The sequence below is a fragment of the Trichosurus vulpecula genome, chromosome 2 (assembly GCF_011100635.1).
Source record: "Trichosurus vulpecula isolate mTriVul1 chromosome 2, mTriVul1.pri, whole genome shotgun sequence".
NCBI classification, from domain to species: Eukaryota; Metazoa; Chordata; class Mammalia; order Diprotodontia; family Phalangeridae; genus Trichosurus; species Trichosurus vulpecula.
In genome coordinates, this window is record NC_050574.1 from 312,058,958 (window position 1) to 312,078,576 (window position 19,619).

The following is a 19,619-nucleotide window of genomic DNA, read 5'->3' on the forward strand; positions in this document are numbered from 1 at the left end:
CATCTCTTTAGTTTGAACACTGAGGAAGAGAAAACAATAGCCCTGAGCTAAGGCTTCTAAGAGCATCTGGGGCTGTAAGATACAGGATGAGATACCTTGGTCTCCAAAATGACAGGTTAGTGGGACAGATAGCCAAGAAGGGATGGAGAGAAATTGTAGCTGGAAATTATGGAGGCTGAACAAGAAGAGAATTACCCTAAAGAAAAGGGTTATCAAACTCCAAAGAAGAGTGTAAACTCTCTGATCCTGGAAATATTGGTAGGAAAGAAATACACACAGACACCCTACTTGTCCCTGTCATCTGGAAGGGTTTAGGAGAAGCTTGCTCAGAGACAGGAAATGAACAAACCAACTAAGATCATAGGATTTAGAAAAGGAAGGGACCTTAAAATGGTATAGTTCCCCTGTTTTATAGAAAGGAAACTGTGACCTAGAGGGTATTGACTTGGTTAAAGTCACAAAGGTAGTGAAAAGACGATCTGACTCTAAAATTGAGGGCTCTCTTCACTAGACCATGCTGAAGGAGATTTCTGGCATAAGGCCATGATGTAAAGGGGATGAGATGGCTTCCAGGTCCCCCTAAAAAGAGCCAGGCCAATACAAGTTATTTATGCACTCAAGGCAAGGACAGAAAATGGCACTGATGCCATGGCCCCATATGTGACTGTCCACCAAAGGCTTTGAGTCTTCCCTGTAACACATGCAAGCTTAACTGCTCCCAAATAAAATTGTACATGCCACAGGAATAGAATTTCTTGGGCATTGAAAATAGGCATTTCTAAACATTGATATCAAAAAGTATTCTTCGTGACACCCCTCTGAGTATCCTAAAGGAACTACCTACCTACCTTTGTCATTCTCTAGTCCTGACTTTGGCCCTGTGACCATTTGCCACTCCACAGATGTTTGTTCCCTTCTAAACTAAAGAACAAGAAGGTGTGACATCTGGGCCCAACAGCCCTGAGCTGGAGACATCCAGAAGAGCTCCCAGGCCCTCAGTGGTGCCCTGTAAATCTACAGCTTGTAGGAAAGCACAGCCCAGCTGCCCTGCAATGAAATTCACTGTCCCATGGTTGAACTGAATCTTTATTCAGGGATCGAGCTGGGAGGCTTTCCCCAGAAGCAATGGGACGGAGACAGCCAAGGACCGCTCCAGCTGGAAAGGTAGCCCCAAACACAGCACTTCCAGTTTGTTATCTTCTTTAGTGGGAAAAACAACATGGAGGCTGGAATGATAGTATCAGAAAGGACCTCAGAGATCACATCGTCAGCTCCCTCAATTTAAGTGGAAGAAACTGAGGCCCAGAGGGATAAAGTCACTTATTGAGGGTCCTGTTGCTAGTTTGTTACTGAGCTGGGACTGTGACTTGGCTCCTGCTTCTCAGTCTGATGTGCTTTCCATGACATAATGCAGAAAGTAAAAGAATCATTGGATCAGAGATTTAGAATCCAGACAGATCCTGGAAGCCATCGAGTTCAGCCCCCTCATCTGTAAAATCTGAGGCCAAAAAGTAGCATGGAACACTAACAACAAACTTGACACCTTCACAGTCTGAGCCAAAGCCTCCCTGCTACCAATAATGAGCTCTAAAAGGTTTGGATGTGAAATCTGTTTGGATTCTTCCATATATATTGCTAACTCTGGAGCCAAACTTCCCCGGGGTCAATCAGTCGGTCGTCCAGTGGATCGGTCAATAAACAACGACAGTGCTACCCACAGACATGCATTCCTTGGTTCATTCTGTCATGGGGGCCTGGTCAGTCCTTAGGAATACCATTCATTCAACAAGCACCAAGGGCAGCCAGGTGGCTCAGTGGATCCAGCACCAGGCCTGGACTCAGGAAAACTCATCATGTAGAGTAAATCCACCCTCAGATGCTTACTGTCTGTGTGACTCTCCCACTGCATCTAGGGCCACCTCCAGCCGTCTCGATCTATCTCTTGCCACTGGACCCAGATGGCTCTGGAGAGAGGGTGAGGCTGGTGACTTTTGCATGGCCCTAACCTCATTTAATCCAATCACTTGCAAGTCATAACATCACCTTCCTGACGTCATGGTCTTCTTCGAGAGGGAAGGTCAAAAATGACCAAATGACCCTGGGTCAGTCACTTAAGCCCGTTTGCCTCCATTTCCTCATCTGTAAAATGAGCTGGAGAAGAAAATGGCAAACCACTCCAGATCTTTGCCAAGAAAACCCCCCAATGGGGTCACGAAGAGTCAGGCACTACTGAAACCACTCAACCACAACAATTTGTGCTATGCACTGAGGATGCAGGATAAGAACAAAGTAGCCTCTGGCCTCACGGAGGTTATATTCTATTGGAGGGAAACAACATAACATAGAGACATACAAGAAATATCCAAAGTAAATTCCTTGGGTGGAGGGACATTAGCAATTAAGGGAATTGGGAGAGGCTGGCCCTCGAGCTGAGCATCAAAGTACTTTTCAACTATAGTTGATGAGAGGGAAATGCATTCCAGGCATAAGATACAGGCCATACAGAAGCATGGAGATGGGAAATTAATACTGATAATTTACATTATATAACACTTCGAGGTTTGCAAAGAGCTTTACAAATATAATCATTTTCTCCTCACAACATCTCTAGCAGGTAGATGCCATTATTATCCCCATTTTACAGATGAGGAAAACAAAGGTTAAGTGACCTGCCCAGGGTCATGCAGCTAGACGATGTCTTGAGGTAGGAGCTGCACCTTCCAGCTGCCTAGATGAAATATTGCAAACAGGAATGGCAATTTCTCTGGATCTTAGAGTACACACAAAAGAGTAATGGGTACAGAATGGTGTTTTTATTAGTAGGTTGGTTCGCTCTCACTGTCATCCTTCTGTGACCAACAGCACCACAAGTTCACTGTTGATTAGGTAGCATTAGGGGGATTGCCCGGGGTCACTGAGCAAAACAATTTGGCCCAGGCAGGATCAAATCTGGAATCTCAGCTTTGTTAACACTGTAACTAACTTACTGAACTAACAGCACAGGTACTTTGATCCTGATCTTGGCCACACTTCACTTTTTGTGCCATTCTTTTCTAGGACCGGCCCCCGGAAGTATCCCCCTCACCACGTGGAGGTGGAAGCCATTCAGCAAAACATCACCAAGATCTGCCACAAAGTTTACTTCCCCAATGACACAGATGAGGTGAGAAGTCCGGCAGCTCTCCAAGTGTGGGCTGCTCCTGTAGCCTCTGTCAGGCATGGGTCCCTGAACTTGGTCTGCCAAGGTTTGGGTTACCAGTAGTGTGCTAATACATTTTTAACAACTGGCTCTCCAGGAAAAAAAAATGTGCCCATGACGCACTTTTAAATTTAATCTGTATTATTCACTTTCTCTATCACTTTCTTAAGTACAGACAATCAACAAACTAATGAGTCAAGGTCTGATTTGTAGCATTTGCTGATTTCTAAGGTATAAATGCTCACAGCAGAAAATTTAACAATTGACTCTAAGCCAGGTATGATCTGGAGCTCTTACTAGTCTGACTCCTGAAGAGGCATGTATCTATGAGTTTTTGAAGGATAATGTCCTAGCTGACCTTTTCTGAACTAAGAGAAACCAGAAATGGTAAAGAAGAGAGAAACTCTTAAACACATTTTTTTGCCACTGGTTTAATTTTTTTTACAGATGCCTTTTGCTTTTATATCACCTTCATTTCCAAATATACCCCTTTTCTCATCCCTACCCAGGAAGCCACTTTTTGTAACAAAGAATACATTAAAAAGAGGGGAGGGAGACAGAGAAAGGCAAACTTATAAGTACAAGCCTGAGTATATATGAAGAGCTTCATACCTCTTCACCTGTGTAAAGGTGGGAGGGAAGTGTATTTCTCAGCTCCTCTCTGGACCAAAGTTTCCAGCTTTATCTTCAAGGACTAGCACTTTAAACTTCCAAGAGTGTTCTCCGTTAATTTCATTTGATCCTCACGAGCCCATCTTATCAGGTAAATAAGAGAAAGTGATATCCCCATTTTACAGTTGAGGAAGTTGAGCACAAAGAATTTAGATACCCTGCCTTGAATTGTACAGAAAATTGACCAAAGAACCATCAATAGAACCCAGAGCTGACTCTCCTAGTCCAATAATTTTGTTTAGTTCGAGGACTATTGATTCATGTCTTTCTGTGTGCCTAATACCACATGGAGTGCTATGGATTAAGACTTTCCTTTGTTGAGATAGATAATATTGGGGAGGGTAGAGATCACCTGTCCAGTTTGGGGGAAGAGGTCCTAGTAGAAAATGAAAGGCCAAAGACAAAGAGACAAGTAAAAGAAGGAGAAAAGAAAAGGCCATGGATGAGAGAAGCTATGGATAAACCATTGGCCCTTGGGTCATAGAGACAGCTGTATTTCAGGTATTTTCACCTACTCTAGTCCTTATCCTCAAAAGATAAGAAGGTTTAATTCGGAGCTGGAACTAACTTTTTGTTGTTGTTCGATAGTTTCAGTCTTGTCCACTCTTCGTGACCCCATTTAGGGTTTTCTTGGCAAGATACTAAGTGGTTTGCTATTGGCAAACAGGGTTAAGTGACTTGCCCAGGGTCACACAGCTAGTAAGTGTCTGAGGCCAATTTGAACTCACAAGAGTCTCCAGACTCCAGGCCCAGTGCTCTATCCACTGCGCCACCTTAAAAGTCAACTAATCTAACCTTGGAAGCCCCAGAAGCTCTCCAATGACAATAGTAAATGGTATGGAATAGGGTTCAACCAAGGACCTTGAATGCCAAATAGTGCTCTGGAAGAATGGTATAATGGAATGAAACTAGACTTGCTCTCAAAGGACCTGAGTCTCTAATCCGCTCTCCTCCTACTCATGCTATGCCTATGTGACCTTGGGCAAGTCACTCTCTCTACTAAATTTCTTCATATGTATTTTGAGGGGAATAGGACTAGAAGATGACCTAGATGATGTCCTCTCCAGCGCTAAAGAATATGAGGACCATTAATTATAACCCTGACTTATTTTCTTCACATCCTCACTGCAGAGAAGATACCCCAGCCTCTCTCGTTCCTGTGGAAAGAGCAGAGAGAAAGCTCACATATTTACAGACATTGGCAGAGTAGAGAGACTCTCCTGGTTCTTTGCTTGGCCATGCCCCCTCTTAGCCTAGTGGTTGGACTTGCTCATTTTCTCCTGTCCTCCAGTCCAGTCCTGCCCCACATAACATCAGCCTTTTCCCCGCAGGGGACAACTGACAGCCCTGCTTCTTTCAGGTCTTTGAAGTTGGACCAACACAAAGGTTCAGGACCTGTGTCAAAACATCAGCACTCACCTGCAGCTAAACTCCTGGGAGGGCTGTAGCCTGTTTGTCAAGATTTCAGACAAGTATGACAGTAACAATGGCAGAAGGCAGTCGTGAGAGGGATTGGTGCTCAGGAGGGATGAAAACTTAGAGTTTGGGAGAGGGGGACACCAACTTACCCTAGCTGAGCCTATAATGGAGAAGGTGCCAGAATACCCAGTCCAGCTAATGAATGACCAAAAAATAGACTTGGAAAAGAGCATACAATGGCCAAAGGTATTTGTCACTAATGGGTAGGTCCAGATCATCGTCAAAATTAAAGAGGAATTTCCTGATGCTTCTGGTGATGATGATATCATGCTGATTACATCAAATCCTGAAACATTGGAGAGCCTCCTAAAGAGATCCATAATCACTCAAGAGTTTTGTTCTTACTATCCACATATGAAAAACCAAGTGGATGAAAAGTTGGATGTTTAGTACATGTATATTTGAAACACACCTCAATAAACAATTATAGGGGTCCATAATTTAATAGGAGGAATTGCCTATGGAAAAGTCCATCTTTTTAACATTAAAGTTCTTCTAGTGATATTCGCTGTGAGTAATTCAGTGCCATAGTCTGCAAAGAATTAAAGTGGAGAGTCCCACAAGAGGCAATGGAGAGGTATATTAGCATGTTACCAAGAACAAAGTGTGCAAGAAAAGCAGTGAAAAGATAATATCGAAGCGACAGGTGGCCAGAAAAGGAAGCAGACAGGTCATGTGCATCCAGTGTGATCCATTGGTATCCCAGAATGTCAAGAAATAGGAAGATCCTCAGTTTCGTTGGTCCTCTTGGCAGATTCATGGAATTAATCATGTACCATAGTTGCACAGGACAGGAAGGCATGGAGGGGTTGCTATCTGCACCACTGAGGAAATACACGTCTGAAAGTTAATAGTTATATCAAAATATTATTACTATTTTTAATAATTATATTCAGCTGAAATCTCCCTTTCTGTGATTTGCATTTATTGCTACTAGTTTTATCCTTTGGGGCTAACCATAGAAAGTTTAATTAACAATCCTTCTACATGATACCTCATTAACTACTTTAAGATAGGTCTATCATAAGTGCCCCCCAATTTTGTTTTCTTCAGGATGTTTCTTCCACAAATCCTTGAATGATATAGTTTTTAGTCTTCTCACCCCTGGAATGTACCACCTAGTCAATCACTCAATAAGAATTTATTAAGCACCTACCTACTATGTGCTAGGCACTGTGCTAAGTCCCGACTATGCAAAGACAAAACCCAAAACAGGTCCTGTCCTCAAATAGCTTATATTCCATGGAGGAAAACTGCATATATACATATAAGTTAATATTATAGTATCATTATAGTATTATCCATATAATATAGTATTTCACTTATGTTATATTTCTATAGTGTATATATATATGTGTGTACATACACACACATATAAACACATATGTGTGTACATATATCCACATACAAACATATATAGTAAATACCAAATGATTGGACGGGGGGAGGAAGGACAACAACAAACACTTATTTAGTACCCACTGTGTCCCAGGCTCTGTGCTGAGCACCTCACCAATCTTTTCCCATTTGTTCCTCACGACAACCCTGTCGGGTAGATGCTATTATTATCCCCATTTTACAGGTGAGGAAACTGAGGAAAGTCAGAGGTTAAGTGACTTGTCAGAGTTTCAAAGCTACTCAGTGTCTAGCTGGTAAATTTATCTGAGGCTGAATTCAACTCAAGTCTCCCTGACTCCGGACCCTGAATTCTATCAGCCGCACTACCTACCTGCTTCCTGGGTGGAAGAGAAAACACTAACAGTAGGGCGAATTAGGAAAGGCCTCACTCTGAGGGAGATCAAAACTTTTTTTCACTTTGTTTTTCGAGCTTATTTTTTTGGCAACATGGCTATTATGGACGTTGGTTTTGCATTACTTCACATGTATAATGCGTTTCATGTTGCTAGCTTCCTCAGTGGCTGGGAGAGGGGAAGGAGGGAGGGAGAGAATTTGGAATTCAAAAAAAATCATGTTAGGAAAGGCCTTGTGTCAGAAGCAGTGCCTGAACTGAGCTTTGGGGGAAGTTAGGGATTTTAAGAAATAGAGATGAGGAAAGGTGAATCACGGGCATGGGAGACACAGCCTACACAAAAGCACAGACCTGGGGGATTGAATGCTGTGTGTGAGGAATGCTCACTAGGCCAGTTTGGCTGGACCACAGTGTTGGCAAAGGTGGAATAGGCAATAAATCTGGATGGGTGGGCTGGAGAAAATGCGATTCCCAGAACTAAATCCAATATTCTCGATGTGATTTCACTATAGAAGAACAAGACTCAAATAACTCATTGCAGGCAACTCTCTCTTCCGCCTTCCTATGTTTGGTTCCCCTAGAAAGCTATCTTACCTCCCAGGGCCAGGCCCAGCCTTTCTGCTCATTCCTTAGCCAGGAGCCGCCTGGGGGGCAGGGCTTTGCATTGTTCTCTGCTACCATCTAATCTCACACATGCTCTTCCCCACCAGGTCATAAGCCAAAATGAAAAAGACTTCTTCTTTGATTCCTTAAGGCAGGTGTCTGACTGGATAAGAAGACCAAGCCCACGAAAAGAGGTAAAAGAAGGTGCCCTCTATCCTGGGAGAGGTGGAAAGTAGAAACCACAAGATTTCCATCTTGAGAGATGTTAAATAGAATCCTCTAAATAGAATTTAAAGCTTCAAAGGATCTTTGAGATCATCTAGTCTGATCCCCTAATTTTATTGTTTAAAAAAAGTAAAAGTCTCTAGAGCACAAATGACTTTCCCAAGGTGACAGTGACACAGCTAGTCACTATCAGAGCCTAGTTCCTGCCTCTCACACCAGTGTCCCAATACCATTTAGGACTATAGGGGTTTTCTGACTCAACATCCACAGGATGGCTGGGAAACCTGTCTCTCAGAACATGACTTTGCCCTTCATAGAGGAGTTCCCTAGTTGCAGATTCAAGGGTGGAAGTGGCCCAGGTAGCATGAGTTTGTCCTATTGGGGTATGTGGTTGCGAAGGAATCTAGCTTGGTTAGAGTAGTTGAAAAGGCATGCAGGACTCCAGTTGCTGAAAATAAAAGTGTTTAACCCCTGTTTCCACCTCTTAGATTGCTCTGACTAAGCCTTTGGGGCCTTTGATGGAGGTGAGTGGACAGGATAGAAAAACTTTCTCTAGGGAGTCCCCCATAGCCTGCTTAAGAGACAAGACACACAGGGAGCACCTTTGGTGATTTGAAATCAGCATGATTCAAGGAGGGATTGGACTAATTAGGTCTAGGTCCTCTAAGGTCCCTCCAGCTCTGTGATTCTGTGAAGATTTACTGCCCACCCACTAAATACTCAACATGTGCTAAGTGATGTGGGGACACAGAAGAAGGCTTGACAACAAAAGGCAGGTGTGGTGGTGGTTGGTGTGTGGTGGTGGGCGGCTGCTGCTGCTGTTGCGTCATGTCTGACTCTCCATGACCCCATTTTGGTTTTCTTGGCAAAGATACTAGAGGGGTTTGCCATTTCCTTCTCCAGATGAGTAAACTGAGGCAAATAGGGTTAAGTGACTTGCCCAGGGTCACACAGCTAGGAAGTGTCTGAGCCCAGATTTGAACTCAGGGAGATGAGTCTTCCTGACTCCAGGCCCAGCACTTTATCCACTTTGCCACCTAGCTAGGGCAGTATGTACTAAGTACCATATGAATGATACAGATAGGCAGTGCATGGGGAGTTCAGGGTAGGGAGAAATCACTGTGAGCCAGGATAGTCAGAGAAGGAAATGCAGAGCTGAAGTGATAGGATTTTGAAGTTCAAAGACCTAGATTCAAATCATGTCTCTGCTACTTTGTCCTTATATGATCTTGAATCCCCTGGAACCTTAGTTTTTCAGCTGTAAAATGGGGAGAAGGGTATTGGGTTAGATGACCTCACTGATCCTTTCCATCTGTAAATCTATGACTCTATGAAAGCATGACAGAGCTGGTAGGATTTGCATGATCTCAAAGTGCAATTTCAATTTTCAAACCCAAAGTGATTCACTTGTTTTGGTTAAAAATAAACAGAAACTGTACAGCCCTTTGAGGGCGGGGAGTAAGGGGAAATTGATGTCAAAGGGAGCTGAAAGGGACCATGGATGGGGGTAGAGGGAGAGGAGGCTTGAAATGAAACCAAGTCTAAGAGGCTGTAGCAGCTCCCACGAGGGCGCATGGTGGGAGGGGGGAAGGTGGGCTTTGCCTAGATCCCTTGGCCTAAGGAGGCTACCTGCTAAGACCTTGACCCTATGGCTGATGGCCATGACCTTACTCACTCAGGGACAACAGCAACCCTGTATTACCATGTGTACTTCATGAGAAACTCTGGTTGAATGTCTCCTGGGAAAGACTTGAATGCTGACACCATCCTTCACTATCATCAGGTAAAAGGGCTTCCTGTCAATTCCACTAAGGGATGGACCCATATAGTGTATAGTATGGGATGGACCACTAACCCGTATAGTAGATATGGACCTCTAGGCCCATATAGGACTCCAGTGGAGGGAGAAAGACCATGGGCTAGGGTGATCAGGGGACGCTTCAAGGAGGAGGCTAGACATCATTGATTCCATTTATTTACAAGCCTTTATTAAACATAGACACTATTTTAGACTCAAGAGAAGAAGGGAAAATGAAATTATTCAGCTAGGCTTTAAAGAATGGGTAAGATTTGGACAAGTTAGAAAAAGGCCAGAGTGGGGTTGGGGAATTCTAGTTGGGAGGTTATAGTGTAAACTGAGGTGGGAATAAGCATGGGTGAAGTGGGGAGTCTATGGTAGATACCAATGGAAAGTAGGTTGGGGCCAGATTGTGGAGGCTCTTGAACTTGAAAAGGAATTGGGATTTGATGGGGTAAGCAAAGAAGACCTCTTGAATACTCCACTATGATGAATTAAGCAAGGTTGTTACGTGTTCTGGGAGCTTAGAATGGTATTGGTGAGCTCAGTGGATTGGAGGGAGGCAGTAATTGGACAGGATTGGACAGGAAGCAGGAAACTAGATCATGCAATATCGGACCTAAGGATCACTAGTCTTGCTCCATAATATTTTACATAATGTAGAAACTGAGGATATTGGTGAAGGAACTCCCAACTTCACATAGTAACTCCTTTCCGGGAGCCCCCATCCCTGTGATACACTGTGATTTGCATGGCATGCGAGTGTAAGACACAAAGAACTGGCTTCTAAACCAAACAAGCTAGCTGTATCTTGCACTAAAGGAGGCAGAGAAGCCCATGTTCACACACACACACACACACAACACAATGTTCACAGCTGAGCTATGACTAGCTAAAACTGTGCCTGGGGCCAATTCATTTGGGATGGGGACAATTCAGTCTCATTCTCAGTGCCAGAAGGAAGCACCATGCCAGACACTGCACTGAAATTCTACTCTTAGAGATTCATTCATTCTTCTCCTCAATCCATTTTTAAGTAACAAATTCCCCTGGGAGAAAAGACTTATGAACCCCACACCTGAATATAAGTGAATTTCTTAGCCATTTTTTTGGGGGGGGAGGAGGAGCGGTTGGAAGAGGGAGGAGAGACAGGAGAGTTCCAGGGCCGCGGCATGGTGCAGACATGAAGAGCTGCCACATGCAAACTTCTATTTAGCAGTTTTGCTAAGGGGCCAGGCAGTGTTCAGACATCATTAGTACATTAGGAGGGAATGCTCAGTTTACTGTCTTCTGTCTGTCTGTCTATGCCAGGAGCTGCCCAAATACCTGCGTGGATTCCACAAGTGCTCCAGGGAGGAATGCCGTCCAGCTGGCAGCCTCATTTACAAGGTCCGGTTTGACAAGGACACGTCCCAGCTAGCCACTGTCTCCAGGATCCTGAAGGAATTGGTTCTGACAACCTGATCCACTTGATGTCTTCAGAGGAATGGAGAAAGGTCACTGGTCTGCCCTTAGCCATCTCCATCCCTTCCCTGGGGTGGCCATGTACTGAGGATGCCCTGCTGACCTGGAGGAGTATAGGAAAGGAAAGGGAGGGGGGACTCCAGGCCTCTCTCTTGGGGTGCTCCTATCAGAACATATGTGCCTCATTTCCCTGGCTCCATCCTTAAAATCCTCCCAGGTACAGGTGTCTTTTGCTTTATGAAATAGACAAATTCCTGAAAAACCATCTACAAAATGATGTTTTTCTAAGTTGAATCTTATTTTCTCATTGAATTTTACATTACCAATTCTGAGAGTTTTTCTTCATGTCTAACAGATGACGAAGAAGCAATGGTGCTCACCCTTAGCTTTAAGCTTCCCTATACAAGCCTTACATACACACACACACACACACACACACACACACAGAGAGAGAGAGAGAGAGAGAGAGAGAGAGAGGCGAGAGAGGAGGGAGGGAGGGAGGGGCGGAGGAGAGAGAGAGAGAGACGAGAGAGAGAGAGAGAGAGTGATACTGCCCTTAAAGTTCTATGAAGCAGGAGCTAGTGAAAGTATCATTATTCCTATTTTACAGATGAGAAATAGAGGTTCAAAGAGGTTAAATGACTTGCCATAATAAGTGAAATCTAGGATTTGAACACAGGACTTCAACTTCCTATCTCCCAGTCTAGTATTCTTTCAACTGTACCATGTAGCTACCAGTCTATAGACAACTATAATTTTAAAAATGATTAAGATTTTTGTTATTCTTTATTTAAATATATGCCTCCCTCCCTTCCCTACCAGAGAGCCTCTCTTTGGTAAGAAGAGTGGGAAGGAAGGAGAAGGAGGAAGGAAGGAAGGAAGGACGGAAGGAAGGAAGGAAGGAAGGAGGAAGGATGGAAGGAAGGAAGGAAGGAAGGAAGGGAAGGAAGGAAGGAAGGAAGGACAGGAAGGAAAGGAAAGGAAAGGAATAGGAAAGGAAAGGAGGGGGGAAGAAAGGGAGGGAATGGAGAGAGGGAGGGAAAGGAAAGGAAGGGAAGAAGGGGAGAAAGGAACAAGGAAGTGAAAGGAAGGAAGGAAAAGAGAAAGGAGGGAAGAGAGGAAGAAAGAGAGAAAGGAAGAAATAGGAAGAAGGACAAAAATTGGTTCAGTAAGCCTAAACAACACATCAACCAAGTCTACCAGAATTTGCAATGTTTTTATCCATAGTCCCCCTCCTCCGCAAAGAAAAGAAACGAGGGCATTTTCTCATCTCTTTATTCAGTCAAGTTTGGTTATTATAATTAATCGGCATTCAGGTTTTGTTATTGTTATGTAGTTTCCATCTACATTGTTGTAGACACTATGTATATAATTTTCCTGGTTTTGCTCACTTTGCTTTGTATCAATTCATACTTCTCTGAATTCTTTATTCATCTTTTTGTAATAATGCAGTAACATCCCATTACATTTTGTGCCATTCTCTAATTAAGAGACAGCTACTTTGTTTCTAGTTCTTTGCTTACCTCAAAAGTACTGCTATGACTATACAGGTGTATAGAAGGCCCTTTTCTCTAACTTTGTCCTCCTTGGGATGTAGGCTTAATGGGTCAAAGGGTATGAACGTAGTCATTATTTTTAACCATAATTCCAGATCTCTTTCCAAATTGTCGATCAAATCAAACCACACAGGAGTGCCTTTCTTTCCACAGCCACACCAACATTTACTATTCCCATTTTTTTTGGACATCTTTGTCAATTTGCGGGTTTGAGATGAAACCTCAGAGTTGTTTTGATTTGTAGTTCTCTTATATTAGTAATTCAGAACAGTCTTTCATATGGTTGTTAATAGTTTGCAATTCTTCTTTTGAGAACTGCTGTAAACAACACTTAAAGCATTAAAGTGAACATTATCCATCCTGATAGAGAGAGAGATCACTTTTTTAAATTTTTTGGTTCTGAATATAACACCCAAAAAACCCCAAAATAAAATCATTTCCATATACAAAGTAGAACAGAAAAAGAGAATTATAAGACAAAAAACCCAAAGGAGGATTCACTTTTAAAGAAACTTACAGAAGGAATGAAAGAGAATAGATTATTGATTCCTGTAAAGTGAAGACTATTTGGACTGGGAGCCTGAATTTTGTCTGGTCAGATTTACTAACATAGGTTAGATGTGGTCAGTCTGTCCAGTCTCTTGGGGTCCATGAAGCCAGTGTTAGTGCCCCAGCATGATAGGAGCATCCTCTCCAGTCTCTGCATAAGTGGCTCCCACTCACCCATGCTCATATCCCTGCACCCCTCTCTCCCTTCCAGAACATCTTTGCTGGTCTTACACTAAGTGCGAAGAGAAGACAGTGGATGAAGCCAAGGTGGCCTTCCTGAAGCTGATTTACCGGTGGCCCACGTTTGGGTCAGCCTTCTTCGAGGTGAAGGTAGGTTATGTTTCAGACCCCACCAATCCCGACCCTCCCAGTACAGAATCCCATTCATTTAAAAATAATTGCTGGATTAAGCATCTCCCCCCCGGCTACTGATGCCTTTTCCTTTTTCAGAAGACCTTCTCCTTCTCTGAATACACTTGCGGGCATCTAGGTATTTGCTATTGTCCTCTTCCGTAGAAAACTAGCTCCTTGAGGGCAGCCCAGTGGTTTTTGCCTCTTTTCCGTATCCCCAGCACTTAATGCTGTGTTGGTACACAGTAAGTGCTCAATCCATGCTCGTTGACTGACTGGAGATTGACACCTATGTGCAGAGAACTATGCTAAGTAGTGGGGATATTAAGAGGATAATGATAATGACTCATTGGTGTTGGACTCCACCCCCCCCCCCCCCGCCCCCAACACAGTGAGGTAGATAGTTCAAGAATTGTTATCCCCAATTTGCTGACGCTTAAAATAGTACTCAGGGAAGTTATAAGTCGATTGCCCAAGGTCACATACTGCTACGCTGCTATTTGATTAAGAGCTGGAAAGGACCTGAGAAGTGACATAAACTTACTAGCTGAATGACCCTGGGAAAGTCACTTCATTCCTGTTTGCCTCAGTTTCCTCATCTTGTAAAATGAGCTGGAGAAGGAAATGGTAAACCATTCCAGTAACTTTGCCAAGAAAACCCCAAATGGGGTCACAGAGCTGAACATAACTGAATGACTTAACGACAATCTAATCCCCTAATTTTACAGATGAGAAAATTGAGGCCCTAAGAGGTTAAGTGACTTGCCTAAAGTCACACAGGCAGCATCAGAGTTGGAATCCACAACCCCAGGTCTTTAAGTAAAGATTTCTTTCCATTACACGCACAAGATGCCACACAGTCCTCAGTGAGTTTCTAATCTATGACTCCTTCCTTTAATCCTATCCAGGAACACCTCTTTGTCCTGCGAATACACATGAGGACTTGAGGAAGTTCTCTGTGTGTGTGTGTGTGTGTGTGTGTCTGTGTCTGTGTCTGTGTGTGTGTCTGTGTGTGTCTATGTCTGTATCGGGGGGGGGGGGGGGGGCGGAGAGAAGGAGAGAGAAAGGAGAGGGGCCAGAAAAAAGAGAAAGAGAGAGGGAGGGAGAGGCAGAGAGGGACGGATGGAGGAAGAGAGAGGGGGAGGGAGGGAGAAGCGGAGAGAGGAGGGGGGGGAGAGAGAAGTGAGGGGGAGAGAGAGAGGGGAGTAGGAGAAGGAGAGAGAGAGGGAGAGAGGAAGGGAGGGAGAGAGGAGATAGGAAGGAGGGAGGAGAGGAAGAGAGGGAGGGAGGGAGGAAAGGAGAGGGAGAGGGAGGGAGAGAGAGAGAGAGAGAGGAGGGGGGAGGGGAGGGAGGGAGAGAGAGTTCCTATATGTAAGTAGAAGTTTGGAGGGTACAGGGGGGGAAGATGAAAAAGGACATATAATTTGACACTCTCTTCTCTGGTAGCCACTGGATTATAAGGACTGAAGGCTAGTCCCTGTCCCCAGTGAGCCAGGCCGGGAGCTACAAAGCACGGACAGTGCTATTCTCAACTCCATCCTGAGTTGTCTGTTCTTAATTGGTTTGGGAAAAAATGGGTTAGGGGATGAAGTGAGGAACATCAGTAACTTCCCTCTTTTCCTTCTCCATCTCTCCATTCCAGCAAAGCTCAGAGCCCGCTTACCCAGAAATCATCCTCATTGCCATCAACAAGCATGGATTACAGCTCATCCACCCCAAGACCAAGGTCAGAGAGACCATTAACCTAGCTAGGTCCTCCAAGAAAGTCACAGGATGACAAAGACCCACCAACAACAACAACTATGGGGTCTGGGGAGGGAGGCGGGAGGATAGCATTGTTCTCCAGAGCCCAGAGTACGGAACACTGTCCTTCCCACTTGGGGAGTAGTGATGCCCCAGTGTTGGCAGCAGGGAGGAAGAGAGAAAGGAGGGTGGAAGAGAGAATAGTGGAGGGGATCATAATCCAGGCCCTGGGCTCAGGAGAGATGCCTAGGGCACCTTATTTCATTAGCTCTCTGCAAGATAGTTAGAATAGATAGAAATAGCCCCGTTTGATGGACGGGGATTCAGACAGATTAAACACCAGACCAAGGATACACTGTGAGAGTTGGTGACAGAGGCAGCTCCCCTGACTGCCAACCTCAAATTTTTACTTAAGTTTCCTAGGCATCCCTCCACCTTTGTCCAACCATTCCCCTAACCTTGGCTCTTCCTTACCTCTCCCTCAGGATCTCCTAAACACCCTACCCCTTTACAAAAAATCTCCAGCTGGAGCAGTGGTAGCACCTACTTTCACCTGGTTACTTGGGAACCTCAGTGAGGGGGAGATTCGGCTGCTGTGTGAGACCGTCCCCTGGTGAGCCCACATAGGGGCTGGGCATGCAAGGGACCCACTCTATAAATACCAGGGCTCTGGAGGGGTGGGGGAGGGTAAGTGGAGGGTAGTGGGGCAAGGATTCACTGGTTTTATTTCCAGTAGAAGAGAAAGACTAGCAGGAAGAGATAAAATTCGAATCTAGTCTTGTCCTATTATGAGATCATTACTTGGAGATAGGGCTGGGAAATAACCATGGGCAAAAATGTTTGTTGTGGAAATTCAAAGATCCCTGGCTTCCCAGTGGCCCCAGTCAGTTTTTTGCTTTCTCGTTCATACACTCAGAAAAACCATTAATAAGTGCCTGCTATGTAGAAGGAACTATGTTAGGTTCTGGACTTGCAGCATGGCGCAGGCACTAGTTCTAAAAGAGTGGTCCAGGGATTCCGTTCAATTTCCATACAATAAGAGCTGGTATTTATAAGGTTTACAAAGCACTTTACAAATGTCACCTCAACAACACTGTGAGGTAGGTAGATGCTATTATTATCCCCATTTTACACATGAGGAAACTGAGGTTAAGAGAAGTTAAATGACTTGCCCAGACCACAAAAGCTAGTAAGCGTCTAAGGCAGAATTTGAGCCCAGGTATTCCTGGCTACAAGTCCAGTGTTTTATCCCACTGTATGTATCACCTAACTGCCACATGGCCATGTCTTATTCCCGTACTAGTCTGAAGGCTCCATTAGAACAAGGATTGTACGGCTTTTCTTATCTGCAACCCTACTGCCTGATATACCTAATACAGTTAACATTTCTCTGTGTGTGTGTGTGTGTGTGTGTGTGTGTGTGTGTGTGTGTGTGTGTACAGAGAGAGGGGAAGGAAGGGAGAGGGTGGAGGGAGGGAGGGATGGGAGGGGGGGAGAGAGGGAGAGAGAGAGGGAGGGAGGGAGAGAGATCCTATTAAATGTTTGTTGCATGAAAGCCCTTCCCCTGGACAGCTAGGTGGCACAGTGGATAGAGTACTAGGCTTGGAGTCAGAAAAACCTGAACTCACATCTGGCCTCAAACACTTATAAGCTGTGTGACTCTGAGCAAGTCACTTAACTTCTGTTTGTCTCAGTTTCCTCCGCTGTAAAAACGAGGATGATAATAGCACCTATTTCCCAGAGTTGTTAAGAAAGTCAAATGCGATAATATTTGTAAAGAGCTTAGCACCATGCCTGGCACATAGTAGACACTATGTAAATACTTATTCCTTTCCCTCCCCCCTCCCCACTGGCCCACCTTGACCATTCTGTCTCCCGTCTGTGTCTTCCAACCCAGGGCTATAAGATGGATGACCTACTGACATCCTATGTGCATCTGCTCCTGAGTACAGTAAACAAGCAGAAGAATTTCCAAACCTTAGACTGAGGTGGGCCATTGGCTGAGGTCACAAGCAGCCATCCACCTGCTGAATGGATAGTAACTCTCATCTCCACGGAGAAACCCAAGGCTGCCACCTGTTTTACCTCTCACTTCTCCAGTTTCCTCATCCTGGAATGGACTGACCTCAGGCAGAGCCTTAACTAGGAATTTTTGCGCCAGGGCAAGCAACACAAAGTGAAGCATGTCCTTAGTTTGGGATTGAGGAGTGGAATGACGAATGTCAAGAGACTACCCCATGGGTGGTGGAAAGACATCCACTGCCCACTTGGGTATCCAGTAGAACCAGGTTGCTACTGAGGAGGACACTACCCACCATCTGGTAGCTTCCTAGTGTCCAAAATAGAATTCATTATCCTCCTACACCACATCCAACTGTCCTCCAAATTTACCTATTTCTCTTGAGGGTATGACCATCTTTGTAGTCACCCCAATTTACAACCTTCATTTCTTCCTTCCCTATATCCATTTTTTTTATTCTACCTCCACAATGTGTTTCTCATTTATCCACCTCAAGTAACCACCAGCCTAATTCAGGTCCTCATAACCTCTCACCTGAACTATTGAAATAGTTTCCTCAGAGTACTCCCTGTTTCTAGTATCTTCCCTCTTCAATCCGTCTTCTGCGCTTCTACCAAAACAATTTTCCTGAAGAACAGATCTAACTACTTCATTCCCTTTATTAGAAATCTTCCATGGCTCCCTATTGCCTCTAGGATAAAAAATCCCTCACATTAATATTTAAAGCCTTTCACAGTCTGGTTCCAGCCTACCTCTCCAGACTTATTTCACATTATTTTCTTTTATACACTCTATGTTTCAGCCAATATGTTCCCTTAGCTTAGAATTCCATCACTTACCTCCAGGCCTGTCTTTGCCAGGGCTGTCCCCACCTCCTAGAATTTACTTCTTCCTTACATGCCCCTCCTAGAATCCTTATCTTTCTTCAGGGTTCAATATAGGGACATTCCTAATGGTGGTATTTCCTGTTGCCCTCCACCAGTAGATAATGCACTCTTATCCCTCCCAAAATGATCTTGTATTTACTATATAAATATTGAATCCCCCAGTAAAATGTAATCTCCTTGATGGTGTGACTGTTTTTCATTTTGTTTTTGTGTCTCCAATACCTAATAAAATGCATTCATGCTGTAGGCACTTGGTGTCTAATTGAATTAAATTTAATTTAAATTAATGATAATCATGTCTTTGTAATTTCTTCACACCCAAATTCCTGACACCAAAATATTCTGTCTCTGTTTTAGGGTGTTTTTTTGGTAGTTTCTCTGCATTTTAGTGCATGGTCAATTTTTGTTTCATGTAGGTATCACAAGGTATCATGTGAAGCTGAGAAATATTACTATATATGTGTGTATATATATATATACACATATATTCTTTAATGCTCCCCTCCACAAGATGCCATGAGTATTTCCAGTCTATCTTCTTCAACAGTTTGCTTAATTCTATATTTTCCTTTTTATTATTTTTTCTGTTAAGATTTATCCCACTCTGAGCATTAACATTAAATTATATCCTATAATTATTATTTATATCCTATAACTATGTATCCTATAATTATTTATTGATGTAAATTTTTTTGGATTTCAGTTAATCCTTTATGAATCTAGACGCTATCCCATTTAGTGATATATGTTTAATATTAATGTTGTTTCATTGTCTATTATGGTACCTTATGTATAATGTAATTTCCATGTTTACCTCTCTTGACATTATGCATTTTTGTTTTTACTTTGAGCATGATTTCAACCCTTGATTTTTTGAGATCACATGATGCATGGTAAATTTTGTTCCAGCCTTTTTTTTGTTCATTTTCTATGTGCCTTTATTTTTAAACGTGTTTCTTTCATATAACAATCTGTTTTATATAAGCCAATTTTATAAAAAATTATTTTATATAACAAATTTATTTTCTTATCCATTCTGATTCTCTCTTTCATTTTATTAAATTGTTTAATTATTTACATTTGGGATTAATATTGTTAGGCTTGTCTTTTCCTACTTTTATTTCTTTTGTATTGATTTAATCATCTTTTTCTTTTAAGTTAGCATTTTGCTTCAATTATTAGTTTCCTATGTTATTTTGATGCTAGTCTAGTTCCACAGCTAGCCTAGTTCCCCTACCCCACTCTCATTTATTTATCTTACCTCAAGTTCCTTGTTTTTACTTGAACTGTTAATTTTTCCTTCTCTTTATTTATCTGTTTCTT

The 19,619-nt window shown here is 43.3% G+C and overlaps 1 protein-coding gene across 1 annotated transcript in view; it reads left to right on the forward strand.

Annotated features, from left to right (window-relative positions):
• The window catches only part of MYO7B (myosin VIIB), a 145,578-nt gene extending 126,995 nt beyond the window's left edge, over positions 1 to 18,583 (forward strand). Inside the window, 15 exon segments of the mRNA XM_036744081.1 lie at positions 3,058 to 3,163; positions 5,232 to 5,244; positions 5,247 to 5,342; positions 7,809 to 7,907; positions 9,617 to 9,711; positions 11,038 to 11,176; positions 11,179 to 11,222; positions 13,507 to 13,518; positions 13,521 to 13,625; positions 15,289 to 15,372; positions 15,875 to 15,892; positions 15,895 to 15,948; positions 15,950 to 15,994; positions 16,376 to 16,381; positions 17,287 to 18,583. Of these exon segments, the coding sequence (XP_036599976.1) occupies positions 3,058 to 3,163; positions 5,232 to 5,244; positions 5,247 to 5,342; positions 7,809 to 7,907; positions 9,617 to 9,711; positions 11,038 to 11,176; positions 11,179 to 11,222; positions 13,507 to 13,518; positions 13,521 to 13,625; positions 15,289 to 15,372; positions 15,875 to 15,892; positions 15,895 to 15,948; positions 15,950 to 15,994; positions 16,376 to 16,381; positions 17,287 to 17,376 (1,006 nt within the window). The 3' untranslated portion in view covers positions 17,377 to 18,583.
• The last annotated feature ends 1,036 nt before the right edge of the window (positions 18,584 to 19,619 follow it).